The following is a 25,142-nucleotide window of genomic DNA, read 5'->3' on the forward strand; positions in this document are numbered from 1 at the left end:
CCGGGTTGCGGCTCCGTGAGTGTTTGAGTTTATCTGACGCCGGCTGCTCGCCCTGCTGGACACACACAGGAACTACAATCACTCACTCCAACTAAACACTCACACACACGTCTGAGGAGCAGGGTCTGTGCATCAGGCTGCATGATCTGGACTGCGGCCTGTAAACGATCGAGCCCTGGCAGAGCTGGAGGGTCATGTTCGACACGCAGCGAGCCGCCCATCCTTTAAAGTGCCCCTATTATGCCATTTCCAATATTGCCTTTCATGCAGTGTGTAATGTAGCTGTATGTGAATGTAAACGATCTGCAAAGTTGTAAAGCTGAAAGTGCACGATAAATAAGTTATTGTCTCCCAAAATAAAGAATCAACTCTGAACAGCTGAAATGAGTCGTTAGTAATTCGAATCCCACTTCCGTGACGGCTACACGTCACAGGGTAACACATTTGCATAATGTGCGCAATGCAATTTAATACTACTTAGTCATAATATTCTAAATGAATCGGGTGTTTGGATGATTTGTAAATAACCTAGTTTAACAGTTTGGTCAAACCCTTCTGAACGATTTATCTAAACAAACAAAAAAGCATATGATTCTTAAAATTAATGTGGTCATATAGGCCTATATATATTGTGTACTTGGATTGATATATATATATATCTTCTGATTTAAGACAGAACTATTTAGATATGGGTCAGATGCACTATTCCCTAAACCTATACTTAAGATGTGGATACCAAATATATCTGTCTTCTCAGGTGTGAATCACAGCATTATGCATGATCATTCACGCCTCCTCGCATATACCTTTTCTACACAAAAAGTGTCTTAGAAAATTTAAATCAATATATTGTTTTCTGTGAATGAGTAAGATGATTTTCACATAATTTTGAAGCAAAAACTCTAGACTTCAAGATCCAGTTCTCAAAAGTCTTGTGATCAAATGTTCTGTATGTGTTTTATCGCCTTATTTCAGTGACTTTAACATTGTAGTTTTTCACTAAGCACGCATAAACATTGTTTTCTCAAAAACACAATCACGTACATACATGCTGCTCAAATATTATTGTAACCCAGTTTGTGCTGATTACAGTGTTATTAAACTTTAGACATTCAAATGTTTGTAAGCAACTGAAAAAAGCACAAATGTCAGGGCATGTCAAAACTTTTCCAGGCCCCAAAACACCCTCGGACCCCAGAGGGTTAAAATAATATTAGTGCTACTAGTATTACAACATTAATATTCTAACTTATTTGTAACATTTGAACTTTTGATTTAGTGCAATATTTTGTACTGCCATTAGGGACTGCCTGGCTGTTGCATGCATAAAATGCAACTTTTTTATTCTGACAGTGTATGATTTCTATTAACATTACAGAATAGAACATGATCAGTATTATCTTTCAACGTTCAATTTAAATAACTGTAATTGCACAAACTATGTAAGCTACAATTTCAGTTTGTTTATTGTGAAATAACTCAAACATTTATGTTTTTATTTCTGTTCTCTGATAAGCATTGTTCAGGGCTGCCGTTCCCAAAAGCTTTAATGCTTTCTTATGATACTTTTGGGAAACGCAGCCCTGTTTGAATGCACTGTCAGCAGTGAGTGAATGCTCTCTGTGATTGATTGGTTCTGTCTTGCAACATTTGCGTGTGTTCAGATGAGCAGGAAAATAGTTCTATCCTACACAATTACTCGCTAACAAAGGTTATTCGTCCAATTCAATGCATATTGTACGCATTATTATTATTATTTTTGCTAAATAAACAAAACCACTGGTAAATAAAACGCACCTTAGTATCGATATTTTTGATCGATTGTTTTGAGTAACGATACTTTCGATACTCACGTCAGTATCGATATATCGATACTTCGGATCAATACGCCCATCCCTACTCTCGACATTTGTCAGTAAAATAACGCCATAGGCTCACGGAAAGGAGGGGTTTAGAGAGACTGAAACTTTGAACTGCTTTGAGCGAATCATTTGAGAATCGCTGGAAAATGAGGTGATAATAAATGCATATTTTGAGAAAACGAAAGCGTTTTTTGACCTTGCATGCATGTAATCCTATTGTAGGAGACTCCCAAAACAATATTAGGAACCGTAAAAATGGCATAATAGGGGCACTTTAATGACTAAATAGGTTTAATATTGCCACAATCAAGCAAAACCATTTCACTAAATGCTCCTCTCCCACTGCAAGTTTACAATTGTAAAAAAAGAATATGTTACATTTATATAAAATGCAGCGAACAATAAAATATATTGTGAATATAAAATGAACGGAACTAAAAAACTAATAGTCGAATCCACACATACACTCTCATGTAACTACAGCGGTGACCATCATCGCAGCTTTGGCAGGAATCTCATCCTATCAGCACATCCCAGATGCTCAACCTTGGCTCCTCATGGTCTCATCAAAGTGCCTCTTTCCATCCAGGTAAAGCATAGACTCTGCAAATGACAACAATATTAAATTACAAGTAATACCATTCAAATATAATGTAACAATATTTGTAAAAATCTGTATTCTGACCTCCATAGCTCTGTGGAACAATAGCTGGGATATCCTTCTCAACACGAAAAGTAAAGTGAAACACATTTGTGGTGCTGTGTTGCCGGGTCAATGGGTCAAGCACCTCTGTGTGAACCCTGACCTGGATGTGCATCCCTTCAGTGTAACAAACCTGACAGAACAGTATTATCATCAATCTTATTCTGAAGGACAAAAATGGCTACAAATTAGTGCATTTGATATTTAACAATTTAGAACCTGTGAGGACAGCAATAGCAAAGAGCCGATTTCTACTGGCTTTCGAAATACAATGTCATCTACAGCCACCAGCGTTGGTCTGCATCCACTGAAAGATACAAATATAGCCATGTGATGAAATGAAATACTTCTTTACAGGTAATATTCAATAGTCAACAAAGGGGAATCTCTTACGCAAATGCACAAGCATTCGCCCAACCAAGTTCATAGGCCTTTCTCATCAAAAATCCACCAAATATCCGGTTGAAGATATTTCTTTCCTGTATAATGCAAAGAATAAAGAAAGTCCAGGCAAGTACATAAAAAAACATCAAGCAAATGTACTAATTGACATTGTCAGTTTCATCGATTAGGCCTAAGTACTGCAAAAAAATACTTACTTGTGGATGGCAAATCTCAAGCCCTTTCATTTTGGCATCTTCTATCCACACGGAGTTGGGTGGTAAAATACGACTCCGAAAGCTGACAGTTCTATTGGGAGAAGGTAAATATTGCTAAAAAAAAATGGGCACAGATTTATAGCTGTGTTTTGATGATAAATCTGACCGTGTGTCTAGAGTGTTGAGGAACAGGTTGTGAACGAGAGTCCTCTCCTCAGCTGTAGGAGCCACTTTCAGAAGAGATGCTGTGCTCAGCTCCACACGCCTTGTCTTGTTAACTGATCAATATAGAGAGCATCAGTCTTGCTCTAAATGTTTCAAATTGAAGTCGCAATTGTGATTACAAGCAAACAAAAGTGCTACTCACTCTCTCCTTGCTGAAAAATTGCCTCTTCCTCTGGACTCTCTAGTTTTAGTGGGTTTATAAAAGCTGCCCTGGTAAACAGTACATAACCCATGCATTAATTTACAGACACAACACCGCAATCATAAATATGTTTATCATACCAACATGTTTAATGTTACCTTTTGTTTTCAGGATCTCGAGCCACCATTACAAAAGTGGCATCTAATACATCAGTGTACGCCCCATCATGATACTGTGAAAACAGTTCATTTTAGTTCAATGCCACTTTTATGTGCAACATTTAATACATGTTTTATTAACAGACTTTAGGAATACCTGAGACATGTGCATTTTAGCTTCTATTGAGGTTTTGCCAACCCACGTCACATGACCTGTGAACTTGATGTCACAGTCAGGGTAGATGATGTTTTTTCTCATGTCTGTGAAACAATAAAACAGAATTTAATGAATTAATTTAACAACAACAAAAAATGACTACTACTTCAAGAAGCAATACCGATCTTGTCCACTAGGGCGGTGACAATAGACAGTGGAGATCTTTTCAGCTCCTTATTCCATGTGTGAGAGTAACAGATGAGCACTAAAGAGACAAGAATGAGACGGTATGTGATAAGAAAGAGCGAGTTATGATCAGCCAATACTGCTGTGATTACCTACATCTCCTTTTTAAAACATAAAGGTTCTTTATTGGCATCTATGATCAAATGAAGAACCTTTAACATCCATGAAACCCTTCCAGTGCACAAAAGGTTCTTAATCATTGAAAAAGGTTCTTTAGATTATTAAAATGTTCATCACACTAAGAAAAAAAGGTTATTTTAAGAAAAGTTCCGTGAAGAACATAAAATGGTTCTTCTACCTATATTTTTAAGATGTATTTATTACCTGCTAAACTGTCCAAGTCCTCCAAAATCCTTCCAAACCTGTTGAGAAAAAGGTATTTAAGCAAAAAAAATGTACTCAGATCAGAATGAATATTAAAAAATGGCTGGTTGTGAAGTTTGATATATTCTGAATGCCACAAATTTAATAACAGACAGGCAACCAGGAAATAATGCAGCAGGTGAGAAGTGGTGGTCTTTTAGCACCTGACACTGTTGTGATAGTTGAGGTATTTCTCTCTCAAGGCAGGCTGGGTACCCAGAGGAAGATGCGCCTCAATTGCGCTGTCCTTCATTGTCTTTGCAGGAAGTTCATCTTGACTCTGTGCGAGATACTGGCTTAGTGATGCACGCTCAGCTAATGCTTGCTGATGATCTCTGTACAACAAAATGGAGAAAATACAACATTTTATGCAAAGTAGTGACATAAGGACTATCATTCTGCAAAATGAATAACATATATATGTAAATACAGTAACATACTTCCAGTTGGTGGATGCTCCGACTATCTCCCTCAGCCTGTTGCGAACTGGGAAAATAAGGAGGAACAAAACGGAGCTTGAAAGATGTACTGAGATATCACATACTGTATGTACTAAAGAGTAGTGTTGGACAGGAAAATGTAGCAGCATCTGTATCATCCCATAATATAATATGGAGACACAGACAAAACTAGTCAGCAGAAACAATGCATTAGAAAGGAACCAAGACTAGTCTGCATGAACAGGCTGCTCACAGGGTGAAGGTGTTTGAAGAAAAAAACACACTAGCTGTCAAAGTACAAAGAACTACATGCACATTTACCATTAGATAACAGCAGGACAGTATTTATTAAGCCACATGCAGAAAGAGACTGTCTGAGAATATCAAAGAGAGTAAATGGTCTTTCATTTTACCATTGCTCACAAGTAAAAATGTGTTTCCTGTGGGGACATAAAAACGAGTCAGGACTGGGAACACACACTGATGTAATGAGGTAAATATTATAATGATTACAGTGTGCATATATAATAATAATTAGGCAATAATTTCACGTGAATTACTACATTATTTATTTTGCACCAAGAGCTAGCCAGAGATTACAAATTAAATTTCTGTCAGTGATGCACTGATATACTGTGTGTATATATATATATATATATATATATATATATATATACACACACACACACACTAAAATGTACAACAAAAGCATATGTGGGCAGAGTGAATACAGGATGCAGGTAAAGTGGGACATTTTATGGTCACTTTAGTAATATATTTAAGAATAAACACATACTACATTAAGTCCCATTTTACCTGCATTTTTTTTTGTAATAATTACCACACACACTAAAATGTACAACAAAAGCATATGTGGGCAGAGTGAATACAGGATGCAGGTAAAGTGGGACATTTTATGGTCACTTTAGTAATATATTTAAGAATAAACACATACTACATTAAGTCCCATTTTACCTGCATTTTTTTTTGTAATAATTACCCTCAGCCATATCTGGTGCTTTCCCTTGTCGGCACATTTGACCCGTGGAAAACCCTCTGCACATTAGGGACGATGCAGACTTCAGGACCCTTTACAGAAAGCAAAAACATGGGTAGAGAGAGTTGACTTGAAAACATTAATACACAAAACTGCGAATGGTAAAATCCCAAAAGTATTAAACCTTTAACTAAAGAAACTATGTAAAAAAAATTTTTTTTTAAAAAAGGTCCCATTGAGAGACCAGGCTGGTCTGGAATCCTTCATGCATGACTCACAAATAATGTGTTTACACTAGACGCGTGACGCAAGATAGCATTTTAAAACTCACCGCGGAGAAAACATCTTCCTTGTTCTTGGCTCACCACTTTATTGTATAATAACAATGATTTCGTGAGACATTCAACAGCTCACTTCTTGCATAAATGACAGCTTTCTTAACTGACAGTGATCCTCACTTCCTGGAACGTATGCGCGGCTAGTCTACCGTACTAACCGTTTTAAAAGCGCATAAAAAAAGATGTTTTCCTCACTAACCGGCCAACTTGTACCGTAATTGCGACCGTCATGTTTTGAAAGTTTTCAGTGTTGTCAGTGAGACATATAAATGCTAAAATGTTGTCTTTATACAACATTTGACATGAATTTACACATCTTCTACATTACTCAAGAGGAAATGTCCTTCAAACGAACAAAATTTCAGTTGAAAATACATACATTCCTACAGTGTTTTGATCCCACTGATATATATGCACCAGCATAACGGTGTGTCGTGACGTAGCTCAAATGGACAACTGCTATTGGTCCGCGATCGGAAAAAACGTTCTTATGGTAACCAAACCCCTCCCCCACCGGCAAATATATGCCCGAGTTGACAAACAAAGGACATTTACTAAAGCCAGGTGAACACAGCCGGGTCAGCTGCTGCATGCGAGTCCCATCCAGGAGAAGCCCAAACTTGACAGCGGAGGGTAATATTCTGGGAAGCGAATGAAGAAACACCTTTTGCTTCTCTTCACATATAGAGGACTAGTGAGAAAAGGGAAAAAGAGTAAAAGAAGAAAATGGCCAATTTTAATTTGCGTAAAGCGGAACCCAAAGACGTGCCTGACATATTGCGACTCATAAAGGTAGATTTAACACTGGTTTAATTACATGTGTATATTTGAAGTGCATTATTATTTAGGATAGCAAAATATGATGTCGAAACTTTTTTTTTAAGTTTATAAATATGCCTTAAAATGCGTTTATTGGTGTACTGTTCCATGTTATTATATTAAAAGTTAATGTCACACCTATTATGATCTTTATATTTATGTTAAATTGTTTCAAAAAGTTTCATGACATAGATGGAGTATGCAAATATGACCCTGCTTGAAAACAAGCCCTAGGCCCACCGCCTACAGAACTTGACATTCTAACAAGTTCAAGTTCAAACCGCATCTTTTCTTTCCACCTTCTACAGGAACTCGCTAAGTATGAAGAAATGGAAGACCAAGTTATATTAACTGAGAAAGGTGAGATTACATTATTTATCAAATGTTACATTTGCTCAGTAGTTGGCCAGGAGTGACAACAAATGTTCTGTGTTTAGATCTGCTCGAAGACGGATTTGGAAACCACCCATTTTACCACTGTGTGGTCGCAGACGTGCCAGCCGAGCATCAGAAAGTCGAGGGTAAATATCAAGACAAAGATGATCTTTAGTGAACTTCAACATGTTGAATAGCGGAATATACCGTTTATAGGTAACCAATAGAAACAAAATGCGTTGTTGAACGTTTTATCATGTTTTTTTTAAAATTATTATTATTTTTAATATTCTTACTTTCATGCACAAGCATGTAATGCAATTATGTAAGACACCAGTGTTCACTTACAGGTTATTCTGTGATTGGATTTGCCATGTACTACTTCACCTATGACCCTTGGATTGGCAAATTGCTGTACCTTGAAGATTTTTATGTAATGAAAGAGTACAGAGGTAAGGGTGTGTTATTAAGTTGTCTTTTATGAAACTAGGTGCATCCTAAATTCCCTTGACCATTTCATGCTTCACAGGTTTTGGAATTGGGTCTGAAATCTTGAAAACCCTCAGTGATGTAAGTCATCCTGTTTACATTTGTTGCACATACAGTTTGCATCATTAAAGACAAACATGGATACAAAACTGTGTAATTGCTGACACAAAATTATAAGCAAGTGATTTCAAACTCATAATAGACCACAGAAATGTAAGTGTTTTATGTCATCTTTAAATGATTTTATGCATTACATGTCTAAACGTTGTTTCCCCCTGCAGACAGCGGTGAAGAATCGGTGCAGCAGCATGCATTTCATCGTGGCTGAGTCCAACAAGGCATCCATCGACTTTTACAAGCGACGCGGGGCTTCCGACCTCTCGCTGCAGGAGGGATGGCGACTTTTCAGGATCGATAAGGAGAATCTCCTGAAAATGTCTGCCGAAGAGTGAGCTGGCCCGATGTTCCAGTGTTCAAAGAGGAACTAGGGATGGACACAACCATTTCTCAGTTTAAATAATACTTTAATGCTTACACAAAATACTTTTAAATACTCTGTGGGTATTCATATTAATACACAGCAATTTACTCTGAGATGAAGTTACAGTAGTGCTTGTATTCATCCTTCTATTTCAATCATATTCTGTAGTTTGTATGTCAGATTAGCTTATCAATAGTCTTTTATTTGTATCCAATTTAATGCATTAAAAGTCTCAAACAGAAAAAGTGATGTCTTGTAATTAATTATCTGCGTAAGTTAACACCTTCAAGTTTTCCTCCTAGTCACAGTGGTAAAAGGGTGAAAAAATAAAAAAACAGACTACTATCTGCTCTATAGAGTGAATAAACACAGATTGGATGGTATAACTCTCCTGGAGAATACTGTACTTTGCAGAATATCCCTTTGTTTATGTCCAGATTAGGTTCATGTTACATGGTGCAGACTCTTATCAATGTGGTTTGTGAAATCATAAGTTTGTGAAGATTATAAAAACTTATGCAAGTTTGAAATTTGATCTTTGTATAGTGGCACAGGAAGGTTCTAGAGAATGCAACGACAACACTGGTGTAGTAAATTTTGGAAATACAATAGGAACCATCAGTAAGACCTAAAAGTCACTGAGTTGTTGAAAAATGTCTGGAAATTTCACAGTGCAAGTCAGGTGTGTAGCTCTTTTTTCAGGTTAGTCCAAATGGTTACTGCTGCAGTGTACATTTATGTACAAAAGTAAATTTATATAGTGCACAGAAAACACAGTCAAATATACAGTTCCAGTAAACACGACCAACACAATAATATAGCAAATACCACTAAACTGATCAGTGCATTGATAAGAGAACCAGGTGCAAAGCAGAAACTCCTCGTAAAATGTACTGCTTTGTCTCAACTTGATTTCTGGCTGTCTGTTTTCTGTGTTTTTTCAACCTGGAAAGAAAAATGTAAAAGGTCACAGAGAAGCAAGAGTGTTTATTCTACAAATTCTAGAATGATCTTAATGTTAAATATATGTGCCATCAAAATCATCGCACAATCTTGACTTTGGACTTCTTACATTATTAAGCACAACACAACGGTTTTCAACATTGATCTTAATAAAAAATGTTTCTTGAACAGCAAATCAGCATATAATGATTTCTGAAGGATCAAGTGCCACTGAAGACTGGATTTATGGCTCTTGGAAATTCAGATTTGCCATCACATGAATAAACTAAAATTTTGAATATATTAAAATATAAAAGTTATTTTAAATGATTTCATAATGTTACTGTTTTACTGAATTTTAATGAGATGAACGCATCTTAAGATGAGTTCAAAAACATTGAAAAAAATCATACCGATCACAAACTTTTGAACAGTAGTCTATGTTTCAGTTTCATTTAAGACATTTGGATGAATCTGCTCAAGACATTAACACTGTATGAACTCTGTCTTCAAAAAAAGGGAAAAAACTAGTACAGCACTGTGCCAAGTATCAGATTTCTCCTCACTTTGTCCTTGGATGATGATTTCCCTCTCAGCAGCTCCTCCAAAACAACTCGCCCTTCTGAACCCCAGGAAAAGATGTAGTGTTTTGTGGTCTATAAAAAAAATAAATAATGTTGAAAAAACAGTCAATTCATATTACCCATCACCAGTGGACTAATGTCTGATTTTTTTACAGTAAAACAGTAAACAGTAAAACATGCTTATTAGTCTTCATATAATTTTCAGTGCTTTTCCTGTGAGGCAGTGAGTAGTCTATTATTCACTTAATTTGACTGAGTTTATCCATGGAACAATTCTCAAAATATCCCTCCACTTTCTAGTTTAGCACTTATGGACGGCCAGACAGGAAAAAAGAGGAAGGAACACCGACTATCTGAACATACAATTCACAGACTGCATTTCCTCCAGACAAGCGCTGTTAATATCCCAGGAGGACACAAGTACAGTAGTTGATATTACATTACTCAAAACCTCAGTTACTGCTGTCTGTACTGGACGGCCTGCTGAGAAACAACAACAGACTGTGTCCATCTAAACAGAAAGAACTGTTAACTTGCCCTGGCAACAGAGGCGGCATGCTGTGGGTAGAACATGGAAGTGCTCAGAACCATCAGCCCAATGGGGAACATCAGCCTCTTGATTCTGCTGCCTGTCGGGACAAAACACAACACAACAGAGAGAACAAAAGCGGTTCTTAATAATAACACAAAACAAATGTTAGAGGTCAAAGACCTTATGATCAAAATTGAATCAATAATAATGGAGTAAGAATCATACCTTTTGCTAAATAAAGTCCAAGAAATCCAGAGAATCCTATAACACCCACACTGGGGAAGAACTCAGATGGAGGGTCGTTCAAAAACGCATACATGTCTGAAAAAAAAAGAAATGCAATGCCGTTTCGTATAACCATGGAAATGTTTATAGAAAAACTGTAAATGAAAATAAATAAACAATACAGAAGTAGATTATGAAAAAAGATTAAAATACATTTAAAAAAACTTATGTAAATAAATGAATACAATAATTAATAAAAACAGATTAAAAATGATCATAAAACAAAAAAATCTAAGTAAATATAAAAAAGATAACACTACAGTATTATACTGACTATAAAAACGTATAAACTTAATTAAATTATTAATTATTATTTATTCCTGACATTATAAATTGGGTCTTTATACATAAAAAAAATCTATAGCTGCATTCAAATTTAATAATAGGAGTCCTTCTCATGAGTCTGATCATATTTGGGGGTCTGTGGCATCAAATATCAAAAACCCCTGGTATTGATGAGTATGTGTTTGTGTCCATACCTTTTACAATACTTTGAGTGGTATTCACACCAGGCTCAACTGTCTTGTAGTAAGACTATGATTGAAAGAGAGAAACATTAAGGTATGGGAGACATTACCGATTAATTCAGTACCACAGTCATATGAACAACATAACTTGCCTGTACTTTCTCCATGGCAAACTGTGTCTTTTCCTGCAGGTGTACAAGAATCATAAATAAATCATGAAAACTTTAAACCAAACATTATGATAATGTATAATGTATAAAATATGGAGAACATATGCATGTATTACGTATATCATCTTATGTGTCTGTGTTTAGTACACTGTATTAACTAAATTCTGCATCTTTAAAACTCAAGCTTTCTTATTGAATCACTTCACTATGCACTGTCAGTACAACAGCATACCTGACACCATGAAATATAAGGCTCCACTGTCTTCCTCAGAGATGCTGCAGCCTGCTCAACATGACCGACCTCGGGCTCCTCGTACCTCAGCTGGGACCCAGGTGTGTCATAGAGTGAAAGCTGAAAAATATAGGGGTGTTGTAAAAGCCCTTCAACATCATGTCAATGACCTCCTGATTCTACCCCACACCATCCCAAAACACACTGCACAGGAAGTACCTCATCCGTCATCAGGGTGGTATTTTCTTTGGCCTCGCTTGCTGCAAAAACAGTGGCAGACACCAGGCCAAGGGCTCCGGGCACTGCCACCTCAACAAGGAAGGGCAGAGAAAACGAAAATAAAACAAGTCATAATAACCGTAGAAACAAAGCAAATGATGGATTCACATATTACGTACAAGTACTGGAAAACTGAAATTAAGGAAGCAAAAACAAACAGCAAGGCATATGAGTTGTACTAAAACATCAGTTTCACATGATTCAAGATGAGGCACACTCTCAGAAGATAATGTTCTAGAATTCCGGACATAATATAATTCACAAGAAATACATTATAGAACCATGCGGCAAAATAAAAACAATTTAAGAAATGTATACATTTAGTTTAAATATAAAAATACAAAAACACTGTCAGGTCAATATGCTCCAGTTAGCTTAGCTACATCACTGCTGCCCCTCTATGCGCTGAGATGTAGCGCATCCTCAAAATAAACGCTTTACTGAAAAATCTCAGCTTTCTTATTATGCATAATTATCTAATTTAGTTACACACAAAAATACAACCGTACTTGCAAAATTCGAATTCATGTAATGAAATAAAATATACATATCTTTTTTTTTTTACCTTGGCTATTTTCCCAAGATATGACATCTTTTTCTCTGCTACGGCAACTCTGTGAGGACAAACTTCTCAGCGACGTATAAATATTTCGAAACGTTTTTGTAAAGAATAATATAAATAAACAATGTCACATTCTCTTAGTTGTTGTTCTAAGCATTATTATCTGGTCCGTAGGCTATTAAAATTAGATGTTACTTTTTATATCTTTTGTGTCCCTCATGTGTAATAGTTTTAGTTTTACAATCACAACATTTATTCATAATATGAATAATGTTGTGACTGTAAAACTAAAACTATTAAACATCGTTTTCGGTCATTTAAATAAAGCTGATCTAAAACATTAGATGAAAAACGTAGAAAATCAAAAATGTTGCCTTGACAGCTAACTATAGGCTAAGTATTAAAATTCCTACAATTTTAAAATCACTATTACCAAAACTAAAGCTGAAATAAAAAATTAAGGCAAAATAGAAATATTTAAATGACAAAAGAACACAACAAAATTACTAAAACTAACAAAGTAGTGTAAAATAAAAATAAAAGCGAATTCTAAATATTAATAAATACTAATAGGCTATTAAAATAACACTGGAACAATGCAGCTCACACCGTTTACTGGAATTATATGCATTTTCTTAACACATCAACAAAAGTTTATAAATTTTATTTCAAAATGTTACTAATTTATTAGAAGAATTTATTAAAGAAGACATATTTTGTCTGATGGTTAAAGATAAATGTACATAAATTAATTGGAAAAGGCACTTCAAAGAACAACTTTTAACATCTTAATCTTCTACATAGACCAATAAATGGTTACAAATAGCCTACATTAATGCCCTGAGTGATGTTATCTACAAGACTTAGAGTACAAAGTAATTTAATTCATAATTAAATATTTCCTTGTGTGTTTAATGGGGGTGTGGGGGAATCAACAGACCATCTTAAAAAGCAAAAAGAGACCCAACAAATAACCCCTTAATAAGTAACTGGTGGTGGTACAATCTCAACATCTTTTGGAGTGAGTGGAAAATGAAGAACAATTCCAAACTTTTCTCTCAACAACTCTGTGATTTCTTCATCTGAAAGATCTCTTGTGGTTTTTGTAGCTTGTTGTCCATCCACTGAGGACAGACTGGTTATAATCAGTCTGCAGCCCATGATTGTGATTCTTCCAGTGGGCAGTAAGAGTGAACAGAGAGACGTGCAGAAGAAAATCGAGCTAGCAGAACTCTGATGGTAATCACACATGGCTCTGAACTCATCTCTGTCACGTGGCTCCAGGGTGAATTTGTACTGTTCCGTCCAACATTCTTCTCCAACCCCTGATACTTCAGTCTCAGATTTCACTTCCATGAAAATGAAGTTTCCCTGAGATCTGAGGCGATACGCTCCGTGGCTCTGAACGTGAGGACTGTCTGTCTCAAGAGAGAGAGGGAGCTGGAATCCGGATCCGAACCCTACATCACAGAGCCACCTGTGTCCATCCAGCTTCACCATCATGATGAAGTGGTCGAACGGAGGCCCGTAAGCACCGGTGAACCGATTCCTGACCTGTGCTGAGAGAATAGTCACGTCGAAGCCCATCTGAGATAGAAGCCATGAGAAGAGCCCATTATTCTCAAAGCAGAATCCTCCGCGGCGCAGGACGACGATTTTTTCATATAAAAGTGGCAACTCAAGCCTGACTCGTTCTCCGATGTGAATAGTGAGATTCTCAAAGGGAACTGTCATTAAGTGATTCAGGTGAACGTATCGCAATGTCTCCAGCGTCGGAGGACATGGTCCCGAACAGCCGATACGTGCCAAATACTTTTGAACGTCCATTGTTTTGCAAAGACCGCAGGTATGTAGTTAGGCTGAGAAAATTGTAACCAACAGTTGAACACATCTACCGGGAGCAAACAGCATGCACCTTTAGACGACCTTTAAGCAAGTTTTCACTTTGCATAGGCTGTAAACACGGACTGTACTTTCTCGGAAGTCCAAGTCTTGTGCTCATGAAAGTTTATAAGGGCATTAAAAATTCTCATCAACCCTTCCTTAACGGTTTGCTATGTTTCTAGAAGACGATTAAAAGTACATTGCAAATATACGAAACTAAAAAAGTTGGTTTTAAACAAATTTAGACGTAAACGGAAGAGGTCTGTTTAAGTGTTGCCAGATACCACAAGAGAAAGCAACTCAAACAACCAAAAATAAGCGATTGTTTTAGAAATATTAGCTAATGAAACATTAATTAATCGAGGTTAAACCTTTGAAAATAATATATTTTCAACAGTTAGTTTTGTTTCACAAAATGTTAACATTTAATTAACGGTAACATTAATATTTTTCATAGTCTACACACCTCTCATACTTACGTCTTGCGAGGCAAAGGCATCAGATTAGCGCATCATTGGATGAGGAGCCAAGCAATTGCAAACCCACATACCGTTTTTTTTTTTTTAAATGTATAAATAATGAACCGAACCGTCCACTTTGATTTTTAAAAGTGGGGGGAGGGGGGCAACACATAAACAAGCGACTTAAAATCAATGGACATGGCAACACACGCTCTAGTTAACGGCGTCTTTACTGGCATTGGCCAATCAGATCTCGGAGCTCTTTTTGGTTTCTAGGAGATGCTTACAAACAACACGTTGTTATGAAAAACACAGACATGCAAGTCGCTGCTGTTTTATAAGATGACAAAATAATATTATAGTATATATATATATATATATATATATATATATATATATAGTGCTAGCCTATATATAAACGTACACTATACTTTTATAATAAGCTATTTATGAAGAAGGATTTAACTACAACATTGTATTTAAAATTACCATAAAACGGTAGGTTCTTTTGTTTGTTTAAATTAATTGCTATTTGGTTAATCTAGAACGTCAGCCTATGGTGTAACGTTAGCCAATTAAAGTAACACAATTTTCATGTGTTAGTGTGTGTAGCTGGTACTTGGGTCCAGAAAAAATGATGACGACGCCTTTTTCCTTATTGCATGTATTGAATGATATTCTGACTGGTTAATGTCCTTTTTGCGCTCTTTTGTTTTCACCTTCTCTTTGTCATTATCTTAAAATACAAACAAAGTGATGCCTCCTCCTGAGACAATGTACTGCGCCCAGCAGATCAGCATTCCTCCAGAACTGCCTGATATTTTAAAGCAGTTCACAAAAGCTGCAATCAAGACACAGCCACGTGATGTGCTGCAATGGGCAACTGAGTAAGTTTTGCTTTATTAAACAAGTATACTATGATAATGCATCAGATTGGCATTATATATAATGTATGCTTTATAAAACAATGGAAATATAATATAGTATGACAAATGACAACAATAAAACTGCTTCTCCTCCAGCTATTTTTCAGCATTATCAAAAGGTCAGGACCTACCAGTCAAAGAGAGGCTGGAAATGCCAGTGGCAACTCAGAAAACAGACACAGGACTTACACCAGGCCTTCTAAAAATCCTTCATAAACAGGTGTGATCCAATGCAGTTCTTTTGTATGTTTTATACATAGTACAGCAGATATATTTATGAATATTGATGAAAATTCTCTCGCCTGTAGTTTGCACCTAAAGAAATCATTACAAAAGAGGAGCTTCTTCAAAAGTGGAATGACTTGTGTTTGCCTATTGAACAGCTTGACACAATCCTTGCTCTTGGCAACTTCAGTGAAAATATTAATTGGATGCAGTTTTCTGCTTTAGGATGCAGCGCTTTGGGTGGGGTGAGTGGCTATAAATATGTAACTGTGTACTTAACGATACATTAAAGGAACGGTTCATCCAAATTTGTTGGAAATTTAGTCATCCAAGATGTTGAAGAGTTTGTTTCTTCATCGGATGAAATCTAGAGAAATTTTGCATTACTTCACATGCTCAGCAATTGATCCGCTACAGTGAATGGGTGCCGTCAGAATGAGAGTTCAAACAGCCGATAAAAGCATTACAATAATCCACAAGTAATCTTTGGGACTCCAGTCCATCATTAAGGCATTTAAAACATAATTTCTGGACAAAATACGAGCCCATAATCCATAATTATGGAGTCATGGAATCAACGGTTTGAAATGTTAAAATGATGGATTTGTATATTTCAAACATGCAGCTTTTCATCTCACAAGACATTAAATGATGGGCTTGAGCCGTGTGGATTACTTGTTATGTTTTTATCAGCTGTTCTCATTCTGACGGCACCCATTCACTGCAGAGGAACCATTATGCAAGTGATGTAATTCTAAATTGATCCAAATCTGTTCTGATGAAAAAACAAACACATCAACATCTTGGATGGCCTGAGGGTGAGTACATTTTTAGATTTTCAGTAGATTTTTAAATAACTTTTTGGTTGAACTGTTCTTTTCATGATATCATACGCTACGGGCTTTATTTGAGATGCTGTAAATGTAATTCTACTAACGGGCTCTAGATGGCAGTGTTGGATTTTTAAATGGTTTCAAATTTCAAGGAGTTGAACAAGAACTAAATATTTACAAAAAACGATACAGACAATGATGTTCAATTCAATCAAAGTTTGCTAAACAATGCCAAAAAAGTGTGTTTTTGAAAGAGTGTCTACTGTACTGTTCCCACAGACCATCACAAGTGCTTTGAAACATGCTTGTGAAATACTCACAGAGGACCCTGAGGGTGGTGCAGCCCAGATTCCTTTCAACACATTTCAGAGTCTCTACACATACTTGGCCCATCTGGATGGAGAAATTCCTAAAGAACAGATCGACAGCTTCTTGCATAGTTTAGAGGAGTATGCATTAGTACACACACACACACACACACACACACACACGTTTGTTTCTGTGAATTGTGGGGACTTTCCATAGACTTCTATTACTTTTATACTGACCAAACGATATTTTCTATCCCCTACCCCTTACAGAAAACCTGTTTGCATTGTTACACTTTCAGATAAACATCATTTACTATTTGTAATAATTTTAACCGCAGGCTGGTCCCCACAATGTAGCATAAACACGTACACACACACACACACACACACACACACACACACATGCATTCAGTTAAAATACTATTATTTTAATACTACTACTTCAAAGGTTAATGGAAAACAAGAAGCAAAAACAAAAGTAAAGTGGTATGATCAAAGCTGCCCATTTGCAGGAGCAAAATATGTCATTCTGACAGTAGGTAGTTTGAGACAAAATGGCAATAAGAGGCTTTATTGAATGAATTAGACACCTTTTTTGAGGGTGACAGTTTCTTTTCTGTTTTACTTTTGTTGCCAAAGAGGTCTTTTAGGAGGACAAGTGATAAGGAAGAAAATTAATTGCTTTGACATTTGTTGCTTGAGGCACCTTCAAGTCTTTTTTGTTAGAATTTACACCTGTGAAATTACAAAGCCTTCTGTTGTTTCTTTCGTAAAACCGAAAAAAAAAACTGTTCTATATTCAAAACTATGATTGAAATAATTGAAAAGGTACATAATACATGCGTCTTAAAACATCACATAATGCAATAAGATTATGTAGTTTTCCAGTTGCCTAATATAAGACAAAAATCTGAACCACTATTGTCTTTACTCTTAAGTCAAGTCAAGTCAAGTCACCTTTATTTATATAGCGCTTTTAACAATACAGATTGTGTCAAAGCAACTGAACAGCATTAATTAGGAAAATAGTGTGTCAATAATGCAAAATGACAATAGTAAACACTAATTTTCCAGTTAAAGACAGTTCATCATTGAATCAGTGATGTCTTCATTCAGCTCAGTTCAGTTTAAATAGTATATGTGCAATCAAGTCAACGATATCGCTGGAAATGAAGTGTCCCCAACTAAGCAAGCCAGAGTATAAAATTGATTTTAAAATAGAAAATTAGACGACAAAGAATTAACTTGACGGAGCTCAAACTCAAAACACACGGTAGCAACAAACAGGAAGTGTATGTAGTAAGACAAGTCAGTCTACAAATGCAGAAACAATACCAGAAATTATCATTGCATTTGTAAGAATTTTTGTCCTGTAGGTGGTTTTATTACATTTTGATAGGTTTTTGTTGTCATACATTACCAGCATACCAACAGCAATTGTCTTTATCAGTTGCATTCAAAACATATGATTTCATCCCCTGTGTTTAAAACATTTTTAACTCAATTCAACAGCCCAGCACCCTATTTTACTATTAAGACTTAATAATAAGGAATTTATGAACAAACGTTGCATGAATCATATTATCATGACCAGCAATTAATCTTCATAATTATACTGGTCAAAAGCCTATGTACAGTATTGTTATATATTTGGCTGTCCCAGATTATTCAAATGGTATTTCTGCTGTATGACTTCATGACATGTTATAAATCAACCTCTTTGTAACTATTAACATTTTTAAGTACAAATATTCTTTTAGTCTATTTAATTGCCATTCAGACAATACATCAGAAGGTGCTTTGTACCAGTTCTGCTTGGAAGGATAGTCAATGTTTCTTCATTATGATTTCATCCCCTGTGTTTAAAACATTTTGAACTCAATTCAACAGCCCAGCACCCTATTTTACTATTAAGACTTAATAAGAAGGAATTTATGAACAAACGTTGCATGAATCATATTATCATGACCAGCAATTAATCTTCATAATTATACTGGTCAAAAGCCTATGTACAGTATTGTTATATATTTGGCTGTCCCAGATTATTCAAATGGTATTTCTGCTGTATGACTTCATGACATGTTATAAATCAACCTCTTTGTAACTATTAACATTTTTAAGTACAAATATTCTTTTAGTCTATTTAATTGCCATTCAGACAATACATCAGAAGGTGCTTTGTACCAGTTCTGCTTGGAAGGATAGTCAATGTTTCTTCATAGGTTGTCAGCACTTTTAAAGGCTGAAATGAAGAAGACCAATTGACACTTTTGTAATTTAAGTTATTTAAATTATGAACTAAAAATGGACAAAATGGACATTCACCTCAATTTAGGTCCCCGTGACACGAGTCCCCATGAGTCTGTGTGTATTCACGTTTAAGGACTTAAACGTAGATATATAAACCTGTACACACACACACACACACACACACAAAGTTTTTTGTCCATACAATGAGTGTCAACAGATGCTTTAATTGTATTGATATAAACAGTGGATGCATTTTTCAAAATATCATCTTTTGTGTTCCACAGAAGAAAGAAAGTCATACAGGTTTGTAATGACATGAAAGTGAGTAACTGATGACAGAATTGTCATTTTTGGGTGCACTGTGCCTTTAAGTCTTAAAAAACTGATGTCTTTGTAACAACAGGAAAACAGACAAGTCTTTTTCTGCTGCTTTGCATGCGTGCACTAAACCAACCCAACCTCACAACAGGGTGCCCTTTTTAACTCTCCAACAAACATAGAAGCAAAGTAAATGTTTGCTTCTGTGTACATGAAGAAGCTCAGATCTTCAATGTGATAAAACAATTAGAAACTAAACTCCAATTCAAATGAATTCTTGTAAGCTGATTATTGAGCACATTTACTGGTCTTGATTACAATCTCATACACGCTTTAATGTCTATTAGTGCTCCTAGAAACAGGATCTCTTGACACAAAAGCAGTCCGTTCCTGTGAATACACAATGTTTGGGAAGCATGTTAGTGAGTCAATATTACCGACACAGAAGCAAGAATAATGAAATGTCACCAGCATGTGTTTTAGACTAATGATGACAAGCCTAAAGCAAATGAAAGAAAAAGAGAATTGAAAAGAGGATGTTAATAAACAATTAATAAGCAAAAACATCTCCGGTCATGATAAAAAAACATTACACATGACATTTGTAGACGTCTAATTGGAAACTTTGTTTTTCCTGCTTTCAGACAATGCCAAGGAGGAATGGTGCAACCTTCAAATTTTACAAGCCTCCACAGTGCTGAGAAGTCTGAGTAAAATCCAGTACAAATGGTCCTCAGATGGTGATATCTCAACATGCTTGAAAACTATTGATCCTTGTTACTGTGTCTTGTGTTTGCCCTCTTTATCCTTATGTTGTGATGTGATTTGATTATTTAACCCAAATAAATCCTTGAATCTCAAATCTAGGTTGCCTGGAATAATGTTGCGAAAGTGAAAGACAAAACAAGGCTTATGGAATATTAGGTGCTTATGTGAGCATAATGCACTTTCAGTTTTGATTGCGATTACAGATGTCCCATTGATACTATAGGTTGGGGTTTTCAAAACCCCATTACCTCACTTACCATTGTGGTTTTCTGTTTGAAAGAAACCGTATTCTGTATGTACTTCAAACACTCACACATAATCTTTTTATATCGGAAACAATGACATGAACTAGATCACATTTTTGTCCTTGCATTGTACCGCACATTTGTCTTGTGTTTCAGAGAAGCAGTGGCACAGCAACAGGCACCAGTAGTTTGATTAATTGCCTTTTTGAGGATGGAAAGAGGCTGTGTACCAATTTGGAACCAAAAGGAGCTACTCAACCTTCACAGACCTGTTAATGAAGGCTATTCTCAACATTTTCTCTGAAATGAACTGATTACTCATCAGTAATCAAGGTCATTTTAGACTAACAGCCCTTTCTGAATGATGATACCGTCTCAACAGTGAGATGCTGTTCACTTCTTTATGAAAAAATATTTTCAGCAAGCATAATCTAAAAAATCGTTGTTTGATACAGACCGGGACAGGTAATATCAAAGCTTGCTGGTCAAGGATCTATTGGATGATTTACAGAAGATACCAGATGAACTTTACTCAGCATGAAGTTCTCCCTTCTTGATCGGCTCCTGAGGATTTATTAACCTAAGCAGGCCAGAGTGCTGAGCTAATGTAATTGTCTAAGCCAAAGTAGCCAAGGAGCAGCATGGCATCTATCATTTCTAAGAGAGATGAAAGTTGTTTCCCTTTTCAATCTCTCATTAACAATTCACTCCTAATGAGGCTGATTCTCACAAACCTGAGAATAAAAGCAGTATGCATTTCAAATTGAAGTGAATACAGACATTTTTGGAGGATTTAAAAGCAGAAATAATTTATAAAAGCACCTACAATCTTCAGTTGAAATGTTTTTTTTTTTTATGTGGGCTGCAAAGCCCTTTTTTTTTTACAACCATTTTGGGGGTTTAGGATTTATGGTGTTGTTGTATGAAGTTATAAAGTTGATATAACTTTACAGAAAAGATTAGTAAGTGATTTTCCCCTTAAAATCATGTTAACACTCTTATTGTTCATATCTTGTGGCTATACTGAAACTGAGTATTTTGTTTACGCATTGGCCTCATTCACTTCCATTGTAAGTGCCTCACTGTAACCCAGATTTATTTATTTAAAAAGAGGGACAAGTGAAAATTAATTTTTTGTGATAATCAGTATTATGCTACAAATGCTGTCAATTCTAAAATTGATTAATATTCTAAATATTAGGATTAATATTGAAGGACTAATGTGTAGTACAGTAGCTGTGCAGAGCATACAGGATACAATAGAGAGTGAAGTTCTGCAGAAACATCATTGTGTCACTGTCCGTAAAATGATAGTCATGCTCTGGCAGTTAGATAATGACTAATTTTTGGCATCACAGTTTACTTGTTTTTAAAAACCAACAGTACTTCCTCTATAACAGATGTGTAACGGTCGAATGCAAGCATACAAAGCGGTGTGGACTGCTGCGCTGTACGTACAGTATGTTTGACTGATAAGATCACAGCTGCAAGTGAAGGGGATGGAGCCCAAGCTTCCAGCTGTTTGGGGCTAAACGACTCACTAATTAGTCACAGCAATTATGGCACTTATCTTAGAACTCCAAGGAAATGGGAGTGTTAGGATTGTGGAAAAAGCTTGAGCTTGTAATAGAGCACACACATTAGCTGTAATGTGTGACTTGGAGGCGTTTGTGTGTGTGTGTGTGTGTGTGGTGTAACTTCCCTAAATTAGGTTCCAATATGAATTTGAAAGTGCTGTGCCTGCTTTCAGAATTGAAATGTGAATGACATCATTTGAAAGGGGACTGTAGCGAAGAAAGCTGAGATGATAGAAACCATCCAAGGTTTTGTTATATGTGAAGTCTAAAAAAGAACCAAGTGTTGGAAAGTTGATTAATTACTCTGGTACTGTCACACAGGGACATCCCCTAACAGCCACAGTCACTGAGCTGAGAAAAAACCCGATGGTAAACAAAACTTTGTACTTTCCAGAAATAACAAGTTTCAGTAACTTTGTGTTCACTTGTCCGCATGATATAAAAAAATTGATTAAAGAAATTAATTTTATTAGATATTTATATATTTAATATATAAATGTAATATATATTTTATAAAAGGCAACAAAAAAAAAAGATTTCCAAAATGTTTTTTTCTTTCGCTGTCACTCTTTTAAATGTTATAATAAATGACAGTAACACCACTTTGACCATTTTAACCTACAAAAATATCAAAATAAAAGAAATTCACTGTTCATGAGAGAAAAGTGTTTTATGTAATTTTAAATATTAGTATTATAGTGTATTTTTCAATAACTAGCCTAATACTGTAGTTTGGGGGAGAAGAAAAACTGTCATTGACCCATATATGCAAAAATATGTAGAGTGAGGGAGGAAGAAAAAGTAGTTTGAATGTGTGTGGGTGTGAGAGAGAGAGAGCGAGAGAGAGCGAGAGGAGGGCATCTAATCGGATTATGGAGGCAGAGTTTTGAAGCGAACTTGTCTATTTCTCTGTTATCTTCTGCGGGGAATGAACAGCGCTTCCACCCTCAATGCTGTTTGTTTGGAATATCACAATATCTGTAAAGTTTCTCAGGGAACAAATTTCGACATTCTGAAGATTGTTTCACATTAGCTACATGGAACTGCAAATACTTATTTTCTGGAGTTTTCTGTTTCCACATGCGTTTCTGATCGTCGCCGAGTGCTGCTGAGGAACACTACACTGACAGTGGCGTTATAGAGACAGACATTATTAAAATGAGCTGATAAAACTACGGTAAATTTTTATTACATGGACACCAATTGCACTTGCTTTCTATACGAGTGGGGAAAATGAAGTCGCGGATACTTAAAAGAAGATTTGAACCTCAGTTTGGAGATTAAACGCTTTTTAAAATAGCATTTTTGCTTGTTTGGTATGCTATCTATGATTTTAACGAACCTAAATGCAGCCGAAGGAGACCAGGAGGTGTTTGATCCGCATGACTTGAGGATTTTATTTTATTGGGGTTAAATGGTTCTGATAACGGACAGCAGGGATGGCGGAGGATCATCTCCAGGAAAAGTTAAACCACTTAAACATGCTAAAAGCGCCCAGATCTGTCCCACTATCGTGGAGGAATCACCTGATCGCTCTGGCGATAACGATTATGATGAATATCTCGGCTCGGTCGAGTTGGATGTGAACTTCGAGGAGTTGGATGTTTTCTCAGACCTGCCGGATACCAGGAGCATCGCCTCAGATGACTCCTTTTATCCACCGGACGATGACTTTGCTGTTTCGGAGAGAACCCCTTCCCCGGAGAGTCCCGCACCGCTGTCCTTTTTTCAGGCGTGTTGCAACAACAACGCGCTTATAGTGAAACTCATGATTAGACAAATAGTCACGGAGGAGGATGTACAGGAGACGGACAAAAACAATAGAGTAAGTATATCAGAAATTAAAGTAGGCTATATCACAAATTAAATGCATAATTAAATTTGGTCACACACTTTACATTACAGTACACATGCTACGGATAAAGGAGAAGTGTGTAACAATGTAACGAATCGTTTTCTTGAGTCGGATCTTTTCATTTAAACAATTGAACAAAACTGGTCTGACTGAACGATTAATTTACGAATTGAATTGAACCAGGGGTGTGCGAGGCGGTCAGAGAAAGATCTTTTCGGATTTGTACGACTCGCAATAATCCAGGTAAATGGGATAGTTCACTCAAAAACAAAAATTTGCTGGTAATTTACTCAACTTCAGGATAACTTTTGCAGAACAGTAAAGAAGATTTTTAGCTGAAACCATTGTCCTTGGTGATTTATAAAATGTAAGTCAATTGCTACCGGCACTTTGAGAGTCCAAAAAAGCATATCAGGCAACACAAAATGAATACCCGTGGCTACTGGCGCTATATTGAGGTCTTCTGAAGCAAAACGATTGGCCTGTGCAAGAAACTGAACGTTATTTACAACCTTATAGCCTGTAATCCATAGCCGTAGGTAAATGTCCGATTCTTTTCCGGGAACTGGTTCTTTTGGAGAGTTCATTTCAATGAACTGGTTCAAACAAGTGATTCACTAGTTTGCTTACGTACGGAATGATGTAAAATAATTTTTTTTATTATTAAGCATCCAATAATGATGTGAAACGCAGAGGTTTTACATAGTGAATAAACTAGTCTTAATCAACTCAATTTTTACGTAAACTATGAGAAGCCATAAAAACTTAAATTTTGCTCCTTTATTCAAGTGTTTGGTTCACGCATGTTTGTATCAGCAGCTCATCAGTTCTTTGGTTCAATTCCAAACTGTTTCCTCAGTTCAGTGTATGGTTGGAGGAACTGGAGCACTAAATGAGTTGGCAAAAACCAGCATCATAGGATCATATACACCGGTATAATCCTCAGAGCGACTGCCGGTGTTGTGCCCATTTTCGACCCCCTGGCAAATTATTACCCCCCTCGTTGAAATCGCTACCTGATTGCCTAATCCTAACCCCGCCC

At 36.3% G+C, this 25,142-nt stretch overlaps 6 protein-coding genes across 13 annotated transcripts in view; 3 read left to right on the forward strand and 3 right to left on the reverse strand.

Annotated features, from left to right (window-relative positions):
* Positions 1-2,082: 2,082 nt before the first annotated feature.
* acot9.1 (acyl-CoA thioesterase 9, tandem duplicate 1) lies at positions 2,083-6,347 on the reverse strand. 2 transcript variants are annotated; one of them, XM_016508417.1, is made up of 16 exons: positions 6,224-6,347; positions 5,896-5,984; positions 5,309-5,335; positions 4,896-4,941; positions 4,620-4,790; positions 4,417-4,454; positions 4,028-4,111; positions 3,847-3,950; positions 3,690-3,763; positions 3,532-3,599; positions 3,331-3,442; positions 3,165-3,255; positions 2,959-3,044; positions 2,785-2,872; positions 2,548-2,698; positions 2,083-2,465 (listed from the first exon to the last, which is right to left on the reverse strand). In XM_016508417.1, the coding sequence occupies exons 1-16, from the start codon at positions 6,235-6,237 to the stop codon at positions 2,404-2,406; spliced, it is 1,305 nt and encodes a 434-aa protein (XP_016363903.1). In that variant the 5' UTR covers positions 6,238-6,347; the 3' UTR covers positions 2,083-2,403. The 2 variants fall into 2 exon arrangements, with proteins under 2 accessions (XP_016363903.1, XP_016363904.1); XM_016508418.1 differs by lacking the exon at positions 5,309-5,335.
* A 415-nt stretch (positions 6,348-6,762) lies between these two features.
* LOC107705229 (diamine acetyltransferase 1-like) lies at positions 6,763-8,640 on the forward strand. The gene is made up of 6 exons (XM_016508432.1): positions 6,763-7,022; positions 7,358-7,409; positions 7,487-7,570; positions 7,775-7,876; positions 7,954-7,994; positions 8,195-8,640. The coding sequence occupies exons 1-6, from the start codon at positions 6,957-6,959 to the stop codon at positions 8,363-8,365; spliced, it is 516 nt and encodes a 171-aa protein (XP_016363918.1). The 5' UTR covers positions 6,763-6,956; the 3' UTR covers positions 8,366-8,640.
* Positions 8,433-15,024, reverse strand: LOC107705227 (MICOS complex subunit MIC26-like). 5 transcript variants are annotated; one of them, XM_016508429.1, is made up of 9 exons: positions 14,811-15,024; positions 11,826-11,915; positions 11,607-11,726; positions 11,357-11,389; positions 11,217-11,271; positions 10,678-10,773; positions 10,458-10,549; positions 9,903-9,992; positions 8,433-9,339 (listed from the first exon to the last, which is right to left on the reverse strand). In XM_016508429.1, exons 2-9 carry the CDS (start codon positions 11,835-11,837, stop codon positions 9,298-9,300), a joined length of 540 nt encoding a protein of 179 aa, XP_016363915.1. In that variant the 5' UTR covers positions 11,838-11,915; positions 14,811-15,024; the 3' UTR covers positions 8,433-9,297. The 5 variants fall into 5 exon arrangements, with proteins under 5 accessions (XP_016363915.1, XP_016363914.1, XP_016363913.1 ...); XM_016508428.1 differs by lacking the exon at positions 14,811-15,024 and adding an exon at positions 12,451-12,666 and having other exon boundaries at positions 11,357-11,383; XM_016508427.1 differs by lacking the exon at positions 14,811-15,024 and adding an exon at positions 12,451-12,665.
* Positions 13,171-14,611, reverse strand: LOC107705224 (arylamine N-acetyltransferase, pineal gland isozyme NAT-3-like). Its single transcript, XM_016508423.1, has one exon. It carries the CDS (start codon positions 14,272-14,274, stop codon positions 13,426-13,428), a length of 849 nt encoding a protein of 282 aa, XP_016363909.1. The 5' UTR covers positions 14,275-14,611; the 3' UTR covers positions 13,171-13,425.
* Positions 14,221-20,487, forward strand: LOC107705225 (ropporin-1-like protein). 3 transcript variants are annotated; one of them, XM_016508426.1, is made up of 6 exons: positions 14,221-14,293; positions 15,547-15,679; positions 15,815-15,938; positions 16,027-16,188; positions 17,056-17,225; positions 20,300-20,487. In XM_016508426.1, the coding sequence occupies exons 2-6, from the start codon at positions 15,549-15,551 to the stop codon at positions 20,367-20,369; spliced, it is 657 nt and encodes a 218-aa protein (XP_016363912.1). In that variant the 5' UTR covers positions 14,221-14,293; positions 15,547-15,548; the 3' UTR covers positions 20,370-20,487. The 3 variants fall into 3 exon arrangements, with proteins under 3 accessions (XP_016363912.1, XP_016363911.1, XP_016363910.1); XM_016508425.1 differs by having other exon boundaries at positions 16,102-16,188; XM_016508424.1 differs by lacking the exon at positions 14,221-14,293 and adding an exon at positions 15,221-15,290.
* A 2,654-nt stretch (positions 20,488-23,141) lies between these two features.
* LOC107705230 (ankyrin repeat domain-containing protein 33B-like) overlaps positions 23,142-25,142 on the forward strand; it is an 11,881-nt gene continuing 9,880 nt past the window's right edge. Inside the window, exon 1 of the mRNA XM_016508433.1 lies at positions 23,142-24,070. Coding sequence (XP_016363919.1) covers positions 23,660-24,070 — 411 coding nt within the window. The 5' untranslated portion in view covers positions 23,142-23,659. The remainder of the gene's footprint in view (positions 24,071-25,142) is intronic.

The sequence above is a fragment of the Sinocyclocheilus rhinocerous genome, unplaced genomic scaffold (genome assembly GCF_001515625.1).
Source record: "Sinocyclocheilus rhinocerous isolate Xijiao unplaced genomic scaffold, SAMN03320098_v1.1 scaffold594, whole genome shotgun sequence".
In the NCBI taxonomy this organism is placed as follows: Eukaryota; Metazoa; Chordata; class Actinopteri; order Cypriniformes; family Cyprinidae; genus Sinocyclocheilus; species Sinocyclocheilus rhinocerous.

Coding starts and splice junctions, on each gene's coding strand:
- LOC107705224 (XM_016508423.1), bottom strand. CDS start 14,274: ATGGACGTTCAAAAGTATTTGGCACGTATCGGCTGTTCGGGACCATGT.
- LOC107705227 (XM_016508427.1), bottom strand. CDS start 12,477: ATGTCATATCTTGGGAAAATAGCCAAG. Junction 10,774..11,216: donor CACTCAAAGTATTGTAAAAG/GTATGGACACAA, acceptor TTTTTTTTTCAG/ACATGTATGCGTTTTTGAAC. Junction 10,550..10,677: donor TGGACTTTATTTAGCAAAAG/GTATGATTCTTA, acceptor TTGTCCCGACAG/GCAGCAGAATCAAGAGGCTG.
- acot9.1 (XM_016508417.1), bottom strand. Junction 5,336..5,895: donor AGCACCAGATATGGCTGAGG/GTAATTATTACA, acceptor ATGTCCCCACAG/GAAACACATTTTTACTTGTG. Junction 3,443..3,531: donor AATTTTTCAGCAAGGAGAGA/GTGAGTAGCACT, acceptor TATATTGATCAG/TTAACAAGACAAGGCGTGTG.
- LOC107705225 (XM_016508426.1), top strand. CDS start 15,549: ATGCCTCCTCCTGAGACAATGTACTGCGCCCAGCAGATCAGCATTCCT. Junction 15,680..15,814: donor GTGCTGCAATGGGCAACTGA/GTAAGTTTTGCT, acceptor CTTCTCCTCCAG/CTATTTTTCAGCATTATCAA. Junction 16,189..17,055: donor GATGCAGCGCTTTGGGTGGG/GTGAGTGGCTAT, acceptor CTGTTCCCACAG/ACCATCACAAGTGCTTTGAA.
- LOC107705229 (XM_016508432.1), top strand. CDS start 6,957: ATGGCCAATTTTAATTTGCGTAAAGCGGAACCCAAAGACGTGCCTGAC. Junction 7,023..7,357: donor ACATATTGCGACTCATAAAG/GTAGATTTAACA, acceptor CACCTTCTACAG/GAACTCGCTAAGTATGAAGA. Junction 7,877..7,953: donor TGTAATGAAAGAGTACAGAG/GTAAGGGTGTGT, acceptor CATGCTTCACAG/GTTTTGGAATTGGGTCTGAA.